General features: G+C 38.0%; 1 protein-coding gene across 1 annotated transcript in view; it reads left to right on the top strand.

Moving 5' to 3' along the window:
• The window catches only part of LOC136863112 (uncharacterized), a 414,667-nt gene extending 394,797 nt beyond the window's left edge, over positions 1 to 19,870 (top strand). The window contains exon 13 of the mRNA XM_068225861.1: positions 19,546 to 19,870. Coding sequence (XP_068081962.1) covers positions 19,546 to 19,718 — 173 coding nt within the window. The 3' untranslated portion in view covers positions 19,719 to 19,870. The remainder of the gene's footprint in view (positions 1 to 19,545) is intronic.
• The last annotated feature ends 975 nt before the right edge of the window (positions 19,871 to 20,845 follow it).

The raw sequence follows: 20,845 nt of genomic DNA, 5'->3' as shown, positions 1-20,845 counted from the left end.
CCCACCACCCCAGCCAACAACCCATCCCCTCACTACCCTAGTCACTACTATCACCACCACCATGGCCACTACTCCTGCCCGCAGCTCTCCCTACACCCCTACAACCACTACCATCATGACCCACTCCTCCCCTATTATGATGTCCCCCGTTTCCCTATCCAACCCAACCCAACCGGCGACAGAAGAAGCAGCCCACAACACCACCATGGACACAGAAAAGCCACCGTCACCGCCACCAGCTCCCGAGTCCGAGTCCGAGCCCAATAGAACAACCCAACATCCACCAGCTCCAGAACTTCATACCAGCTGTGTCATCAGAGGAGTGAATCCAGCCATCCCACCGGAACTAATAAACCAAGAACTTCAACGCGCAGGACTACAACCGAAGAAAGTAAGCAGAATCTACAACGCAACAGGACCCACCTACATGATAAGAGTTCAACTCCAGCTCCCCGAAGAAACCCACCGCCTGACCGAAAATGGAATCCAGCTCTTCGGGAAGCACCATCGGGTGGAAGCATCACGCTCCCCTCCGCAAAAACCCACCCACCCCAATCGCAACCCCTCCCAGAACCATACCCGTCTAGCTCCCCCTACCAACTCACACAACAACTCCCAGCTCCTTCTACTACTCCTAACCTCCCTAGCAAACATCACCTCCTTCTACCATCAAATCATACCACTATTCATCCCAAACAATCGCAACCTCATTAGAATTTAAGTCTATCTCTGTAACCAATCAATGTATGTAAACATAAAATAATTCCAAACAATGTATGTAACCTCAAAGAAATCAATAAAAAGCAAAAGAACGGATACTGCACCTTAGCCAAGAGGCCAATCCCTCACTTCAACAAACCCAAAGCTCCTTCCTTTTATCATCAAACCTCTACAAATCCCCGAACCCCGCCAAATCTCCTGGCCAGAGAGAAGGCGTAACCTTCTAGGTGGCCCGCCCCTTCCCTTCGGGAAGGGGAATGAAAACATCCCCCTTGGTCCTTGGGCTTGGCCTCCACGGTATGCACTAGCCTTGCGTCTTGGGTGGTGTGCTAAGTCCCAACTGATGAGCCTAACTTAGCACACGAGGGCGAAACGCAGGCAACCAAGAATGAGTTAGCTGGAAAATTTATATTGTCCAATAACGGACCATTATATTGGTATTATAGCCTACGTATTCAAGAGGAAATCTTTAGACTGTCTTTTGAAGGTAATTAATGAGGAACAATTTCTAATTTCAGGGGGTAAAGCATTCCATATTCTGGTGCCCGACACAAGGAAAGAATTACTGAAGGCAGATGTATGATGTGGTGGTATTGCAATTGTTGACCCAGATCGCGTGTCACTGTCACGAAAGGAGGATAGAAAACTGAAATTACTGGAGAGATATTCAGGTATATTTTCAGTCAAGAGTCGATAGATAAGGGTTGATACAAGGTGATTCCTCTGCTGCTCTACTTTTAACCAAGAAAGTTGTGCATAAAAAGGGGATACATGCGAGACAAAATTCAAAGAAAAAATAAATCTAATGCAGGAGTTTAAAGCTCTCTGCAATTTCCTATTTTGTTCACTGGTAGCATCCAGCAACACAACATCACAATAGTTAAAAATTGGAAGTATCAATGTTTGAACCAGTTTTATTTTTAAGTTGAGAGGTAATACGGTCTGGTGAATCTTAAGGGGATGAAGTGATGAGTGAACTTTCCTGCATACGTTAGTGACATGCTCATCCCAGTTTAAAGTTTCATTTATAGTGGCTCCAAGGCTTTTTACTGATTTACAGAATGGGATAGCAACGCCATTTAGTTGAATGACTGGAATTTGTAGACTGTGTAGATGGGGCAAGCAGTTTTCTCTGCCCTAGTATGATAGCTAGATTTCAGAATCAAGACCCAGTTAGGCCTAAATCAGCAAAGGTAGCTGTGTTTGGTGATAGCCAAGGAAGAGGAATTGCGAGAGTGATAAACAACGAGAATATGGCAGCAACCGGAGAAATATATCGAGGAGCTTCTATCAGCAGCGTCCCGGAAAACGTAGAAGAAGCAACTAGGAACTTTGGGAGTGGCGATGCAGTGCTTATCATCGGTGGGACGAACAACGTAGCTCACGATGATGCCAAGAATGTAAGATCACAACTTAAACATACACTAGGGAAGCTGACCCACACTAACGTCTTTGTAGTGAATGTGCCCCACAGGAATAATTTGAGTAGAGACTCGTGTGTGAACATTGAAGTGGACAAGGTCAATACAGATATTGTTAAAATTTGTAAACATTTTCGGACTGAGGTTATTGAATGCAGCAGTTTAGAGAGATACTGTTATACAAAACATGGCCTCCATCTAAACAATTCAGGTAAACGAAAGATAGCTAATATTGTTCACAGTTTTGTTAATCATGAGATATGTAGTTTGGAAAATGCAACTCCCTTAGGTTATAATACCGACCAGGAAAACTAGTAGAAAGAGCCAGCTGTTCTTCAAGCTGGCTCAGTGAACTAGAAAATGTTATGAATTGTCACAGGCCATGTAAACCAGAACTAGTATCTGTGACCGAATTAGATCAGTCACCTAATCAAACCATTATCAAAGATAGTGTAGTAAGTAGCCAAACTGAGGTATGTTATTCTCCTATTCATAAAATACCAGTACATGAAACATCAGGTCAGAAATCTTCACCAATATTGAGTGATACAAAAAGTAGTTGCCGACATGTAAATGGCATCCAAAAGAAGGATAGCAAGGGTAAATCTCTCAATTTATTGCAAGTGGTGAATATCCAATGCATTAGAAATAAGTTGTTAGAATAGAACACTTTTGCCAAACCGAGAAAGTTTATGTGATCTGTGTATCGGAGCATTGGCTTTCTGAAAATCAAGTAGAATATTTTGTGCCCCGTGGATATACTGTTGCAGATATGTTTTGTAGGAGTAAAAAGAAAAATGGGGGAGCTGGGATTTTAGTTAGTGTGTTTTAAATTTGTAAAAATTGATGTAAGTCGATATTGTGTGGAATTAGAGGGAGAATTTAGTTGTGTGAAGCTGGTTGATCAGTTTTTAATAATTGTTAGTTTGTATAGATCTCCAAATGCTGATGCTTATGTATTTCTTAAGAATTTTGAATTAGTAATGGAAAAAATTTTGAAGTTCAAGGCCAAAGTTGCTGTTTGTGGGGATTTTAATATAGAGATGGCATATTCAGATGGGCAGATTTCTAGAAATTTTCTGAATTTACTAAAAACTCTAACTTGCACAAACAAGCTACCTACACGTAATAATGCATGCTTGGATAATATTATTGTAAATTTTTCGAGAGATTTGTATGACTTGTTGGTGGGGGTTTTGCAGATCATGACCCCTTGCTTATATCATTATATCTTAACCAGCCAAACATAATTTACAATGACGAACCTGTTCTGATGTGGGTGAAAAGTCAGGGTGATGATTATATTAACATATTTATTGAAAATCTGAAACAAACTAACTGGGGCTTTGTATTTGAATTTGAAATGGGAGAAAATGATATTGAAGCTGTATTTGGAAACTCTTTAGATAAATTGGTTGAATTGTGGCATTTATGTTCACCACTGGTAAGAATTAGTCGTAATGGTAAACTTAAAAGCAAGAAGGTGAACTGGTATACTGATGAATTGACTCAGTATAGAGAAAGAATGCTTTTGCTGTATAGAATTTATAAAAACTCTTGTCAAGGAGGAACCGAGCAGAATGGCGTGTATAAATCTTATCTTAATTGTAAAAAGTTATATAAAAGAAAACTTATTCATGCCAAAACTTTAGGTTGTGAAAAATATAGTGAGAATGCACCCAACAAATGCAAGGCGTCATGGGATGTTGTAGTACAAGAAAATATCCCTACTCGAACTCGAGATACATTTCTCGATCCAGAAGAACTGAATAATTATTTCTTATACTCTGTAAAAGAAATCGGAGATCAAATTAAGGCAACAGGTACAGCTGTGAGTGACTTTCTTCACAATCAATCCCCCTGCCGAAACGCTTTCCATTTGGTTGAAATCACATCTGATGAAGTAATTAAAGTTAGCTTAAAATTATCAAATTCTAAGAGTATGGATTGTTATTGGTTATCTAATTACATCATCAAAAGAATAATACATTTGATGTCTGAACCTCTAGCTTTTACTTTTAATAAGTGTTTAGAGTTTGGAGGTTTTCCTGATCTAATTTCTAAAGTTATTCCAGTATTTAAAAGTCGCGACAAAGAATTTCTTCAGAACTATCGTGCAGTCTCAATTGTTCCAATAATTTCTAAAATATTTTGAATCACTTTTGTACAATCAACTTAGCAACTATTTTGAAACTTACAATCTCCTATCCAACTGTCAGTTTGTGTTTCGACAAGGTAAATGTACTACTACTGCTGTTCTTGAAATTATTAATCAGATATTAACAGCTAAAGCTTTTGATTATATTAATTATGAAATTTTACTTGCAAAGCTTGAGATGTATGGTGATGAGTATCCCTTGCTGAACATAATTAAGTCATACTTAAATAACAGATATCAGTTTGTCTAAATTAAAAATAGGTATTCCACTTTGAATAAAGTTTCAACTGGTGTGCCACAGGGCTCTGTCCTCACTCCAATTTTATTCATTCTGGCAGTCAATGATGTACCGCAAAATGTCAAATGTCATGCTCTTATATCGTATGTGGACGATGCAGCGTTAATTACGAAACACCAGACAATCTCAGGTTTGCATCAGATGTCACAGGAAGCTCTTGCATCTGCAATGCATTGGTTTTCATCCAATAGGCTGTTGTGCAATCAGGATAGAACTCAATTTCTCACACTAGGATTATCCAAAGATATTGAAAGTCAGTCAGTCAAACTTTTGGGTTTTCATATTGATGCCAAATTGAACTGGGAAACACACATGTTTGTAAAAAAAATATCACGAGTGGCCTATTTGAAATGGAAATTGAGGGATTTAGTTAGCAGTGACTACCTAAGGATGGCATATTTTGGCCTCTTCCAGTCACACATTACTTATGGACTGTTATTATGGGGGCATTCTTTTTATGTATATAATATTCTTCTAATACAGAAAAAGGTTGTCCGAACAATGTGTAGGGCTGGTACAGTTGACCATTGTCAACCTCTCTTCATTAAGCTTAAAATACTGACAATTATAAATTTGTATATTTATATATCTTTGACATATGTTAAAAACAACATAAATGAATTCAGTACTAGGGAAAACATTCACCTTTAAGATACTCAGGGTAAAGCAGACATTGACATCCCAATTCACAGGCTGTCAAAAACTGCTCACTCACATAAAATCAGTTGTTTAAGATTATTTAATAAATTACCATATTCTGCACGGTCCACTCTTTTAAGTAATTTTAAAAGAAAAATGTATGATTGGTTAATAGAAAATCCATTTTATAATACCTCTGAATTCTTAGAAATGCGTAATGTTAGTATTAAGTCTTAATAAAAGTTGTATGTTCATTTAGCCTTAGTAACATTAAGTACTAAATTATTATCAGTTGACGAAGCCTATTTCATTGTATATGGTCAATGGCAAATAAAGATTCTTGATTCTTGATTCATACTTTCAACCAGACCTGACAGAAGTGGACATTATAGACGAACTGGGCACCGCAATGTTGAAAGCACCCACCATGGACCCAATACTGATAGCTGGTGACTTCAACTGCCGCATTGACATCCTGTGCAAGAAAACAAACGCACTTCTTGAATACCTAGAGGAAGAGGGCCTATCCTTAATGAACAGACGTGACGAGAAGACATACCTAGCCTTCAAAAGCGCCAACACCATTGACCTCCTCTTCATAAGCAACGACATAAGAGCATCGCATCAGGAAGTGCTATCCAACGTTGTAGCAAGAAAACACCTTCCATTATAAACTACCCTCTTGGTTAACACTGATGCAAACAGTCAAAATAGCTCCAGAACATCTACATCAAGGAAACTAGGCATGGAAAAATTATGCAACATAGACAAGGAAGAAATAATGAACATCATAAAATCTGGAAACATAGATACCACACTAACACTGATTGAAAACTACATCAAGGATGCCACTCCAAAAATTCCTCAAAATACAAGAAAAGCAAAACCATGGTTTACCACCGAGTGCTACAATAAGAGGAAGGGGACGCTAGCAGCATTACAAGAGATAAAAAGGGCATGAACACAGACAGCACTACAGGAGTATGCCGAGAAATGAAGATACTATAAGGAGGTAGTGAAAAGAGCAAAAGAAAACTATCAACAACTAAAAGAAGCTCGATTATTCCAGGAGGCTGAGATAAACCCGTTCTCTGCCCTGAATCCCAGGCGTCAATTTCCCAAAAGACATCTCGATAAAAACGTGGATTCAGCACCTTAATGCAACCCTGCAAACACGAGACACCAGACCTACTCAGTACAACGACCCTTCCCAAATGGCACTACCGATCACGGCCGAAGAAATCCTGTTATTACAAACCATAACTCTAATTTTTGTTCCATATTGAAAACAGCTATCTCACTAAGTTTACAAAAGGAGTATTTTTATTACTCCACCTATTCAATACAATTAATTCCACGGTTATGTGGTTAAATAAACATAGGAATTACTAAATATAAAGGGACATGTTTCACCCTTCTTTTATTGGGCATCATCAGCCTTATTTAATCTTAAAACAAGCATTGGTCAGAGGACATTATAACGTATAAAAATTAAACTGTGATTTCTTAAAAGTCATGACACTGTGGAATAGTTGTTATAAAATAAAGATGTTGAGACATAACATATACAACACATGCTAAAATCACTTTAAACAATTTAAAATGTTTGTCTAGAAAGAAAAGAATTTTATGTCATATTAATTCTAAAAGCAACACATGTCCGACACTGAAGTGGATCCCCTTCGTAAGAAATTTGAACATACGCATTGCTTGGGAGTCAAATACCAAACCCAAGTCTTCAATAGACAAGAATGGTATGACAATACACAAAAACTGAGGTTGAATTCTGTTTTTTTTTTTTTTTTAATGAAAAACACAGGAGCTAAAAAATATTGGGCAGGAAAAAGGCGAAGGATTTAAAATTATCTTATTAAGTTGATTAATAAAAAATTATCGAAACATAACTAATGCAAGATGATGTTGATATGCTGGTTGAAGTCGCTGCTGAGACAAGTATATCAGAGTATTTGACAGGTTTGTTTGACAGTCTTATGAAAGTGTGGTCCCTCTAGGACAGGGATGTATTCGGGAGATAGCAGGTTCGAACCCCACTATCGGCAGCTCTGAAAATGGTTTTCCGTGGTTTCCCATTTTCACACCAGGCAAATGCTGGGGCTGTACCTTAATTAAGGCCACGGCCGCTTCCTTCCCACTCCTAGCCCTTTCCTTTCCCATCGTCGCCATAAGACCTATCTGTGTCGGTGTGACGTAAAGCAAGTAGCAAAAAAAAAAAAAAGAAAGAACAGGGATGGCGAACCTATGCCACGCGTGTGACACGCGTACACAATTTCGGTGGCATGCCACTTGAAGATTTTATATACATCTTTTACTACAGACTTATCTTGTAGTCGTAGTGTTTTACGTGTAAGAAATAAATATAGAAAATCTGGCTGTCAGTGAGTGAGCGAAGTTTGACTTGTGTGAAGTAGCCACGTCTGGGTAATTATTCTTTGTGTATAACTGTGTATTGAATGTCGTTAGTACACGGATCTCACAAACATGTTTTCGCTGCCAAAAAAAAAGAACACACAATAGAAACTTAACAATGGTAGTGACCAGATTCTTCTAGAATAGTGGACAAGTGAATTCGGAGTGATAGAAAGAGGCAATAAAGCTTTGTGTTCCCTGTGTTCTAAAATATTTGTATCCCACACATTTAATGTAAAGCACCATTTTGAGACGAATCATTCAAATGTTCGTTACATGCCAAATGAAGAAAGAAGGGAGCTCGTTTCACAAAAAAATCGAACAATACACAAAACAAACTAATTGTTTTGTATCATCTTTCAGGCCAAGGAATAATATCAGTGTGGCTGTTTCCATCTGTCTCACTGCATCGGAAACCGCCTTCTGACGGTGAGTTCTTGGAAGAGACTTTCTTATTGACGTCCGACACATTATTTGAAGTCTTTCCTAACAAAAAAATGAATAATTAAGAGAGTTAAATAAATGCCAGAAGCAATGAAAGCAAGGATAGCTGTTCTTGTTCAATGTCCTTGTTGAAATGTGGAGAGGGAGGAATTACTTACAGGGAAAGATATAATGAAGGAAGTGAAGCAAGAACTTGTATTAAAAATAATATTGTGTCTGGAAAGACTGATACTTCCCCAAGTATGGTGGGTATTAATAATGGGTTCATGAGATTTCTTAAAGAAAAATTTAAACACCCTATTTTACAGTTGCATGGTATGTTACACCAGGAAGCCCTATGTACGAAAGAGGTATGTAGTCATGTGAAAGTGTACTCTCGGAGTAGCCAAAATTGTGAACTTCATACGTGCACGTGCTCTAAATAATCGCCAGTTCTCCAAAATTTACACGAAGTGGAATCTCACTATGGCGCACTTGTAATATACAGTAATATTTGCTTGCTGAGTCGTGGGCAAGTACTTCAGAGGCTTGTCGAGCTCTTGGACGAAATTCACTTCTTCATGATAGAAAAGCAGGAAGAATTCCCAGAACATACGGACCCTATTTGGCTGTGTGTTTGAATGTTCTTCCGTGATTTTACAGCAGTACACAATTATATAAATAAGGAACTGCAAGGAAAGGGGCATACTACAGATATTGGATTCATAAAATCATTCCGGAAAAAACTTGAAGAATTCGTCAGGGATTTTGAAACAGACACATTTAAGTAATTTCCTTCACTTAATGTACAAATTGAATTGATGTCAAATTTTTCAGATCAATTAACTTTTGAAGAAACAAAAAGTATTTGTAAGAAGTATGTCGACGTCTCACAAAATTCAAAATGAATAGTTTCCAAGAGATTTTCCCAATTTTGACATTTGTAGAAAACATTTCGTATTTTGGTGGTTTCTCTTCCGATATCCTGAAGTCAATGTAATAGACAAGAAAAATGTTCCACCGATCAATACATTTATTGTGAATTAATTATTGCACTAGTACCGGTTTCGGCCTATCTTGGCCATCATCAGCTAGCACACAAATTTACAGTCATTAGACAAAATTACAAAGCTGTTACGTAACAGCATCCAGATGTCTAATGAAAAATGGAAGTGAAATATATTGCAGTATGTTGCGTTAAAACATCTCTGATTGAAAGTGGTGATAGACGTTTTTTAAAATATACCATGTTTTAATGTGTTTAATGTGCTATATTTTTTAGTGTCTTATGATGTGGCATATATATCTTAATGTGTTTATGTACTCATGTCCATGCTCAATCAATAGGTTCTAGTTTATTCCAACCATCACCACTTTCAATCAGAGATGTTTTAACGCAACATACTGCAATATATTTCACTTCCATTTTTCATTAGACATCCGGATGCTCTTACGTAACTGCTTTGTAATTTTGTCTAATGACTGTAAATTTGTGTGCTAGCTGATGATGGCCAAGATAGGCCGAAACCGGTACTAGTGCAATAATTAATTCACAATAAATGTATTGATTGGTGGAACATTTTTCTTGTCTATTACATTGAATCCAATCAATACGGAATATGAAACTTATAAATAATAATCCTGAAGTCAATTCGGCTTCTGAACTCCTTTCTATTGTTGATCACATCTATCGTAAGTCTCATTTTGTCTGCATCTGTCTTGACCTGTTCATGAGTGACATTAAGGTAAAATTTTTATTGATCATTTAGAAATGGAGTTGATTGACTTTCAGGAAAGCAGTACATGGGTGAACAAATTCGTACAGCTTGGTGAAGCATTGGTGAAAATTGAATGTGCTGTTGATGGTGAATACTCTCTTCAGAAGCCAGAGAACTTAATACTTGGACAGTGGAACAGCCTTCCACAAAATTTTTTGGCCATGAAGAGACTTGCTACAGCGCTACTTACTTTGTTTGGGTCATCGTACGCCTGCGAGCAGCTATTTTCTACAATGAACTTTGTGAAGTCAACAGTTATAAACAGTCTTGTTTCAGACCTAAGTGCTTCTTGTGTGTTGGTGAAGACAACATGTTATGAACCTAACATAAATGACATGGCTATTAAGATTCAGCAACAAGATTAAATTTGAGAATGACATTTCACTTACAGTCCATTGGCAATATCAGTATTTTTTAAATTCTTATATCTAATAATATTCAGTGACGAAGTGTGTTACAATGGGAGCTTATTATCCTCAAAACTTGCGTATTTTTGATAAATTTGCAAAATACGACCACGGAATATGCTATAAAATGTATTTTCAAGATATAATAAATATATCAATAAATAAATGAATGAATATATTAATAACGTATTATGGAGCATAATTGGGAATTAGGAAAGGAAGTGGGGGGCGGGGTAGCCAGCCCTTAAAGGAAAATAACAAGTGGCATGGTAAACAGTTCAGAACAATAAACCAGACTTAAAATGGCACACTAGCAGGAAAAGGTTCGCCATCCCTGCTCTAGGAGATGTAGAACACCGTAGAAATGACAGACAGACTAAGGCTGCTGATATATTAAGACGGACATAGTTTACGGCAAATGATATAACCACATTCTTTTCTACGGTGTTCTACATCTCCTAGAGGGACCGCACTTTCATGAGACTGTCAAACAAACCTGTCAAATACTGTGATATACTCGTCTCAGCAGCGACTTCAACCAGCATACCAATGTCTTCTTGCATTAGTTATCTTTCGATAATTTTTTATTAATCAACGTAATAAGATAATTTTAAATCGTTCGCCTTTTTCCTGCCCAATATTTTTTAGCTCCTGTGTTTTTCATTAAAAAAAAAAAAAAAAAAACAGAATTCAACCTTAGCTTTTGTGTATTGTCATACCATTCTTGTCTATTGAAGACTTGGGTTCGATGCTTGACTCCCAAGCGATGAGTATGTTCAAATTTCTTACGAAGAGGATCCACTTCAGTGTCGGACATGTGTTGTTTATAGAATTAATATGACCCAATATTCTTTTCTTCCTTTTAGATAAACATTTTAAATTGTTTAAAGTGATTTTAGCATGTGTTATGTATGTTATGTCTCAACATCTTTATTTTATAACAACTTCCGACTCATTGGCTGAACGGTCAGTGTTGTGGCCTTCGGTTCGGAGAGTCCTGGGTTCGATTCCCAGCCGGGTCGGGATTTTAACCTTAATTGGTTAATTCCAGTGGCACGGGGGCTGGGTGTATGTGTTGTCTTCATCATCATTTCATCCTCATCATGACATGCAGGTCGCCTACGTGTGTAAATAGAAAGACTTGCATCTAGCGAGTCGAACCCGTCCTGGGATATCCCGTCACTAAAAGCCATACGACAATTCATTTTCATTTTATAACAACTATTCCACAGTGTCATAACTTTTAAGAAATCACAGCTCAATTTTTATAAGTTACTAGCAAGATACCCATGCTTCGCTATGGTATTATAATGGAATTTATAATTGAATGCTTAACGTTTTATATATGATCCGCCAAAATTTGCGATCTAACTCGTTTTCTGAGAGAATACGCTAAAATTCGTAATCTGGCTCAATTTCTGAGAGATTACAGCAAAGTTCCTCCAATTTTTCAATATTTCTTTCCAGCAATCGATTTCATGCTTCCCGGTCTAGGTCTAGGTATTCAACCCGGTCCGTAGGGGCCCTAAATCTTTGCCATCTTTTCCTATGAGCATTTTTAATATGGATCAAATCTTTGAGGAGTTTCGGCGTGGTGTCGTCTTGGGTGCCTGGGGGGTACTGAACCCGCGGCCGGACTGCAATCGTAGTCATTGCCCAGCCAGGACCCGTTTCCGGCACGGTCCGCACATTTTGGGGACAGTCAAAAACATTATTATTATTATTATTATTATTATTATTATTATTATTATTATTATTGTTGTTGTTCAGGATCCCACAGGAAGATGCAAGACCGCTACTTGGCGGTAAATTTCATCTGCTGCCATTGTCATTGCTGACTATGTGACTAGCACCACTTCAGTGCATTATTGACCTTATTATAGAGGTGAACAATTGCACCATCAATGTCATTCCTATCGTTTATTTCAAATGTGTTTAAATGTTTATTTATATGCCAGGAGAATCTACTGTAGACTAATCTAAGAACGTTCTCCAAAGAAAAAGATGGCTCTTTAAAAGGAACCCAGGAAAGATTAAAAATGATCGGTTTATGATCAGAATAAGTACATTGAAAATCCACAGCCTGTTTCCAGTCATTCGACCGGGTCAAGAATGGAATGAATGAAGCCCCCATCTAGTGGCGAGGATGGGAATTATGCTGGGCTGCCGAAGCCTGTCGCACTCCTCTGGGGCAATGATTAATGAATGACAAATGAAATTAAATGAAATGAAATGATATTGGAGAGTGTTGCTGGAATGAATGATGACAGGGAAAACCGGAGTAACAGGAGAAAAAATTGTCCCACCTCCGCTTTGTCCAGCACAAACCTCACATGGAGTGAAAGGGATTTGAACCACCGAACCCAGTGGTGAGAGGCCAGTGCACTGCCACCTGAGCCACGGAGGCTCCTAATAAGTGCATTATGAACAGTAAAATCAATTCTTCTCAACTCCTTTTTCATCCCACCGCAGTTAGATTTACCCCACATCCCCAGAAAAATAAGGCGTGTTTCTTTATGTTTAAAGGAGATTCCAAATACCAATGTTCACGTTGTAGTGAGGAAGGACCTCTGCTATCATACTATAGTGGGTGGTGTACTATTATACAATAGTGATAGGTAATCTGAAGTTCGTAGAGCGGAATATAATAAGATATTAGCAGTACCGTAGAAATGAAATGATATTGGAGAGTGTTGCTGGAATGAATGATGACAGGGAAAACCGGAGTAACAGGAGAAAAAATTGTCCCACCTCCGCTTTGTCCAGCACAAACCTCACATGGAGTGAAAGGGATTTGAACCACCAAACCCAGTGGTGAGAGGCCAGTATACCAAAGTATAGTAGTGAAATAGATAATGTGAATAATAATAATAATAATAATAATAATAATAATAATGAATGATTTAAACCAAGGAAACGCACAGTGAGAAGGAGCTAGGCCAATAGGAAGACCAGAAAGATAACGATGTGAATAGAATATATATTTAACAATAAAACATAACAACAAGATAAATAAAATCGAAGATAAATTTATAACAAATGGTGAAAGATGAATATACCAGAGTAGAGAAAAATCCGAAAAGTGTGCCACATTTACAAACTGAATATCCAAAAATGCATAAGGAGAAAGCCTAATAAATAATTTACCAACATACTAAAAATATAAAAACAAAATAGGACAGCAGGAATAAAGATCAGAGAGAAAAGAAGGACAAAAGAAAGGGGGAAGGGAAGTGACATAAGGATTAGGGCAGGGAAAGGATTTTCTTCACTGGGTTATTCTAAAATTTACCATTTATTAATTTTTTTTTTTTACATAGGTCCAAGAAGACATCTGAAATGATTATAAATAATTCATAATTGTCCGTAGCACATGTTCGTATAGTGATGCAGTCTATGAGCTTTAAAATGTAGCATACCAACTCGACGGAAGAAAATTTGAACTGGCAAGAGGCCGGATGAAAATATAAAGTCCAAATAAAGATAAATTACAATAAGTCTTGCTCACCAAATAGCTTGAAGACAGTGTCCAGATGGAATAGACATGATTTACAAGAGGCACAGTACTTTGGCACTCCACCACTCCGCTATGAAAACCCGACTCAAATGTGGAGAAGCGGAGTGGGCAATATATAGTGGAATAGAATATTCCAGAAAAGTAGAGAAGGCTACAAGCCATTGAGTTCGAGAAACATGAGGTCACGTGTATACACAGCACACAGGCAACGGCGAAGTGCAGCGAGGATGACGTAATCACACTTGTAGAGCACAGGTGAGCGGAGTGCGTGATGCGGCGAGGACGAGCTCGAGGCGAACAGCAGTATGTAAGGTAGGGAAATGTGCTGTAGATGCGGCGATCGTAATAACGTCTGTTACCTTTAGTTTTGAGATGTAAGCAACCCAAAAATATAATTAACTTTTGTCACTTCATTTCACAATCTCACCTAAGTGAATTTTACGGCAATAAGTACTTGTTTCTTTAATAGTAAAGGATTTTCTAAATACCAATTATCACGACTCTAGCATCTTCAATTTTTGAGATATGTGTCCTCATAAAAGGAATTCAACTCCTTTTTCACTCCCGCCCCCAAGGTGTCCCCCCCTCCCCCCAACGTGTTTTTGTTTGTTTTTAAAGAGATCCAAATACCAATTTTCACGTCTGTAACAACTTTAGTCTTTATTAGGTGTAAGTATCCTCATACAATTAATTCAATTAATTTTTCAATTATGTCAACCCTCCACCCTTCATTGGATTTTCCGAGAATACGTGTTTCTTTACTTTAAAAGCAGATTCCAAATACCAAATTTCACGTCTGTAACATCTTCAGGTTTTGAGATATCAGTATCCTAATTAAAATAATTAAACACCATTTTCAGTCACTTTTACCCCCACGCCCACCCACCCAAGTGGTTTTACCGAAAAGAAAACATACACTTTCTTTATTTTAATAGAGATAAAAAATACCATTTTTCACCTGTGTAACATGTTAAGTTTTTAAGATATACTGTAGAAAATCTCATTTTAAAATTTCACCCCCTTTTTAGTTCCCCATAAGTAGATTTTCCAGAAACAAATCGCCTTTGTTTCTTCACATTTTCAGGAGTATCCAAATACCAATGTTTACATCTGTAATATTTTACGTTTCTGAGATATACTGTAGATACAGTCTTTCTAAAAATTCACCCCAATTTGTCCCTCCTGTTAAACCCCATTAATTGGATTTTCCAAAAACAAAAAAAATATATGTTTCTTTATTTTTAAAGGAGATCCCATATACCAGTTTTCAGGTCTGTAATATCTTCAGTTTCTGAGATATAAGTATTGCCATTAAAGGCATTCAACCACTTTTTCACTCCATTTCACCCCTCCTATTGGGATTTTCTGAAAACGAAAAAAAATACGTGTTTCTTTATTTTTAAAGAAGATTCTAAAAACCATTTTTTTATATATGTAAACTTTCAAAGTTTTGAGATATAGATACACACATTTTAAAATTTCACCCCCCTTTTCACCCCCTTAGCAACGGAATATCCAAAAATCCTCCCTTAGCGAGCACCTACATTGTAATATAAATGTATCCTCAAAATTTCATTTCTCTATGTCCAGTAGTTTTGGTTCGGCGATGATGAATCACATTTTACAAGTAACAACTCTCAACAATCAGTCAGTCAGTCAGGTCATGTTCTTTTATATATACAGGGTGAAGCGAAATTCGCGCACTCGGGCGTCGCAGTGCAACTCCTCACATGCCAGCAATAAAAAAATATCCCTCACAAAAGTTCGTCCTGCGAGTATATCAGGCAGAAAAAGGACATTGAAGAGTGGCAATCTGGCAACACTGTAACCACATGTACGGTAAGTACCTCTATCAGCAAATATTACCCGTGCTGTACAGTTGGTGCAGTGGGTAGAGTTTTGGATTGGCATGCAGGAAGTCGACGGCTCGATCCTGGGTTGAGGCGCATTTTTTATTTGCTAATTTCCTTCTGACATCACGTACTGTAATACAGTAAGACACCGTACCTGAGGTCACATGTATCCTACATTTACAACATTTTGTAACGCTGAACACAACAAATACTTTGCTAGGCCTACTGGTACCGTAAGGCCCTAACGAAATGTAATGGACCTGAACGAGGCAAGAATAATAGTTGGTACTAAACTATGAGACCATTAGAGGAGGGTGGAAATAATTCACGCCCACGACGTGGAAAGGGCGTCTTTCAAAGATGACCAATGAAAATGATTGTTCATCCATTTCTAGGATCGTAGTATGTAAGTGGGGGCCGATGACCTTCGATGTTAGGCCCCTTTAAACAACAAGCATCATCATCATCATCATCATCAGTATGTAAGTGCAAATGGTTTCCACAGGACCCGCTTCAATCGCTGTCGACGATTAAGATGCCAGATACCATACCACCTGGACTACATTTATGAAATAAAAAACATACGCTTCAACCCAGAATCGACCTCTCGACCTCCTGCATGCTAACCCAAAACTCTACCCACTGCACCAACTGTACAGCACGGGTAATATTTGCTGACAGAGGTACTTACCATACATGTGGTTACAGTGTTGCCAGATTGCCACTCTTCAATGTCCTTTTTCTGCCTGATATACTCGCAGGACGAACTTTTGTGAGTGGAATTTTTTTATTGTTGGCATGTGAGGAGTCGCGCTGCAACGCCCGGGTGCGCGAATTTCGCTTCACCGTGTATAGATAAGTGATAATGTCCTGTGACCAATGCTTGTTTAAAGATTAAATAAGGCTGATGATGCCCAATAAAAGAAGGGCAAAACATGTCCCTTAAATTTGGTAATTTCTGTGTTTATGTAATCACACAACTGTGAAATTAATTGTATTGAATAGGTGGAGTAAAAAAAAATACTGCTTTTGTAAACTTAGCGAGATAGAAGTCCTAACCAAGATCAACAGATACAAAGAAAAGAAAGCATGTGGACCAGACAATATTCACTATGAGCACCTGAAGAAGCAGCCCCACTGTTGAAAGAACTATGGGCAGAACTCATGAATGAATGCCTACTTCAAGGCTGCATACCGTCAAACTGGAGGAAATCAACTTTGAAGGTGCTATATAAAGGAAAGGGAAATACTGGAAACCCGAATTCCTACTGAGATATTGCTTTAGAGAACACCACCTTCAAGATCTTCATAAAGATACTAGGAGACTCACCATATAAGTTGACAATAAGATCCCTGAAGAGCAATTCGGTTTCCGGAAAGGAAGAAACACACTGCAAGCCATGAACTGCCTACTAACCTCTGTAGAAGACGCGCTGAGACAGGCGAGGGCAAAGCTGTACACTGTGTTTGTCGACTACACAAAGGCATGTGACCTAGTAAACAGAAGTACTTCAATCAGGAAGCTCAAAAACATGATCGGAAAGGAGCACTACCTTACCAGGATAATAAAGAACATCCTCCACATGAATAGCCTGCAAATAGACGACAGTATAGTCCAATCGCAACCAATAGAGCAAACAAATGGTGTACCACAGGGAAACCCTGTGAGGCCGCTACTGTTCAGCATCGCTACAGCTGTAAGACTTGCATGAAAAAAAAAAAATCTATGTATGTGTTTGAACAAAACAAAAACTTTTGGTCAGTAGCTGCAAAGCCATGCATCTATCACATACGTGTGCAGTGCAGAACAAGAACCATACCATCCTAGAAAGTGAGCTGAACCAGCAGATCAAAATAGGTTTGATGTGACACACAGAGTAGACTGAACTTTTCTATTTCTCTAAGGTTGTTTTGTGTCATATGATCCCAATTTATCTGGATGCCATATGTCATTATTGGGGTTATTTTTGTTCTGAATATTTTCATTGCAGTTCGTACGGATAGGTTTCCCAACTACAGTATGTCCCACATGGGTTTTGTGCTGGATGTTGTTCTTTCCCTAACATGTCGTGTAAAGATGTTCCCTTGCGTTTGTAGTATTACACCTAGGTAATTGAAATTATTTATGATAGGCAGCGGTTTACCTTCCATTAGTATGTGATCATTTGTGGATAGCAGGACTTAACAGAGTTTAGTTCTGTAGGTAGGACTTCACGGGATTTTGAACTGTATCTGACTATTCAAGATGGCAATCATAGACGGATAAAACATTAAGGCATTTTGTTCAAGGTACCGTATTAGTGACATTATTATTAATAACTAATATTGACTAATACAAATCTATCACCACATGTTATAAGAATCCTTCACTAGAATAATACAGATGAATATACATAAAAAATATTTGTTAGTACTAGGACTACCGGGCGAGTTGGCTGTGCGGTTAGGAGCGCACAGCTGTAAGCTCGCATCTGGGAGGTAGTGGGTACGAACCCCACTGTCGGCAACCCTGAAGATGGTTTTCCGTGGTTTCCCATTTTCACACCAGGCAAATGCAGGGGCTATACCTTAATTAAGGCCACGGCAGCTTCCTTCCCATTCCTAGGCCTTTCCTGTCCTATTGTCGCCATAAGACCTATCTGTGTCGGTGCGACGTAAAGCAACTACCAAAACAAAACAAAAAAAGTACTAGGACTCTTCATGAAGGGCACTCAAAGTGATTATTAATAACAGATCATGATGATACTGATGACCCAATTCTTTCAGTCTTTTTAATGAATCATTGGGTTTCATTTTTCATAGATGTTTACCATCATTTCATCATTGGGATCTGGTAGATCTCCTACATCATATTCTTCTGGCTGTTCAATTCCTGTTTGTTGTTCTATTAAGTTCTTGTAGAAGAAAAGATCGTCGTAACTCTCCCATGCAGGCTCACAGTGATTATTCAGGAGGGTTATAACAAATTTCATTTTTTCTTTCTTTAAATGTACACCTTTTTCAATTTATATGGGCTACTCCAGTATTGAAGTTGTATCTTTGCTCACCTCGAACAGTTACTGAGCCGGTACTACTTTTCTTCTGGATAATTATCCTTTCATAAGGCTTGAACTGAAAATGCCAGGATTAAGGTGGATTTGCTATATCTTTGACAGCCATTTTCCAGTCAGAAACCTATACATCTGTTCCCATTTTTAATAACATAACAAGATGCATAGAGCAGTGATAGAAATGATATAAATTGGCAGTATTTAATGCTTCATCAAAGATCTGGATATAACATTATTTGTGACTGTACTGTCAATACAGCACCTTTGTGTACAGAACTTAACAAGTTTTTCTCCTGTATTCACTTATAAACATAATGTTTTCTGGACCTGCAGCACCCAGGGACTAACAGGTTCTGGAACTGTGGCCATAATCAAAGATGAATGTGGATGGGAATAACATCCATTGTACTGCCAAGTACATCTTACAACCAGTAACATGGTGCCATTTATTGAATGATTTACAAAAGTAAACATTTACTTTGTGTAGACTTAAGGGGTTTTGGAAATGGGCGACTCAAATGATCAATTTAATTATAACAGAAGGGTAGATATTTACCTACTACGAAAGTAACTAGCAGAGTGGAATTGAGGTCTAGATTATTCACTGCCTATAAAAACTTTCTGAATTGCAAAATGTGGTATGAGAGAATGAGATTTCATAAAATTCAGATTGAGTTTCCTACCCACTAGATACAGTTCGTATGGAGAAAGTAAAATATTTATATTAACTCTAGTCTACATTTTAGAAGCTGGAAAAAATGTAAACCTATAAGTATGTTGGCTTCTCTTTGATGAGTGACATATTATGATCCATTTATATAGAAAGCCCAAATGTCTTCTGTTTTATGTTCCAGGACACACTGAAGCATCTGGCAAACTCTCACCCTCTAAGTTTGTTGGACACAGGATTCCAATTCTGAAGCCAAACCCTGCTGGTCGGGCAGACATGCTATTGGGTAAATCAAAAAAGGAAGGTGTAGTTGGAAGTAAAACTGAGTTGACACCCAAAAGAAGAGGGGAGTTATAACTTGATGATTAAAGAAATTTATAGTCGGTTACATATGACTCCACTATACATATTTACATACCTGCCAACCCTTCCAATTTACCCAGAAACTTTCCGGTTTTTAACTCCCGATTTTCCGATTTATTTTTACTTCTTATTTTTGGCCAATATAACTTCTAGTACGGCCAGTACTCTTCCCATAGGATAAATCTTATGTGCTTGTGTAATTTATGAAACCTCATTTTCAAGCGTATTTATTTGATGCTTTATTTCGTGAGTTTCATCCGGCGGCTTCGTGTATCGTGTTTCCCGCTCACCACACCAGCGTGTGCGCTTTATACAGCTGGTGATTCGGGGTGGCAATCGTCCTGCAAGCAAGACAGGCTGGCGCGCGCTACTGACTCAGTTAATCGATATGAAAGAATGAGTTTGTTATTGTTGTTCGCACGTTGTTAACATCGTTTCTGTGCGTAGTTTCGTCGGAGTTGTAGGCCACTTTTTTCTTGCATTTCTATGCTTCCCCCCACTGCCAAAGTCGTATGTTAATAATGTATGGAACATATTGAATTGTTTTGTATGTGATAGTTTTGCATATTTAAGTGCATAATTTTAATGAGTTGAATGTTTTTAAGGGGGTTGTCTCTGTGACAGTTTCAGGTACTTTATTTTCTCTTTACGGCCAAAAAATATGACAAACGTTATCTCCAAGTGTTCAGAGATACCTATAAATTTCCGTTCATTTTACCGTCTGATAAAGAAACTACCGTATTTTCTCGCATAATTAATGCCCTTGCATAATTTACGCATCCCAATATGTTTGGATCCAAAGTGGAGAAAAAGAAATGTTCACGTATTTGACGCACACACAACTTCGAACATCCATCACGCAGCTCCGGATGCATTTCGAAATAAAGATGTCAACTACTCAAGTAGCAGGCTTCCTATTGCAAAAGCGGGCATTCCAAATACAGGGCAATGTGTTGTTAATAGCCAGCAGGAAATCCCACTGCACTAGTTTTAGGAGTGTTTCAGGTACGGGACATTCTTTGATCTCAAAATTGTTTGTCAGTCCACAGGTTTTTTTTGTTTTGTTTTTTTTCTAGGGGCTTTACGTCGCACCGACACAGATAGGTCTTATGGCGACGATG

The sequence above is a fragment of the Anabrus simplex genome, chromosome 2 (assembly GCF_040414725.1).
Source record: "Anabrus simplex isolate iqAnaSimp1 chromosome 2, ASM4041472v1, whole genome shotgun sequence".
Lineage (NCBI taxonomy): Eukaryota > Metazoa > Arthropoda > Insecta > Orthoptera > Tettigoniidae > Anabrus > Anabrus simplex.
This window is presented reverse-complemented; position numbering and strand designations above follow the sequence as displayed.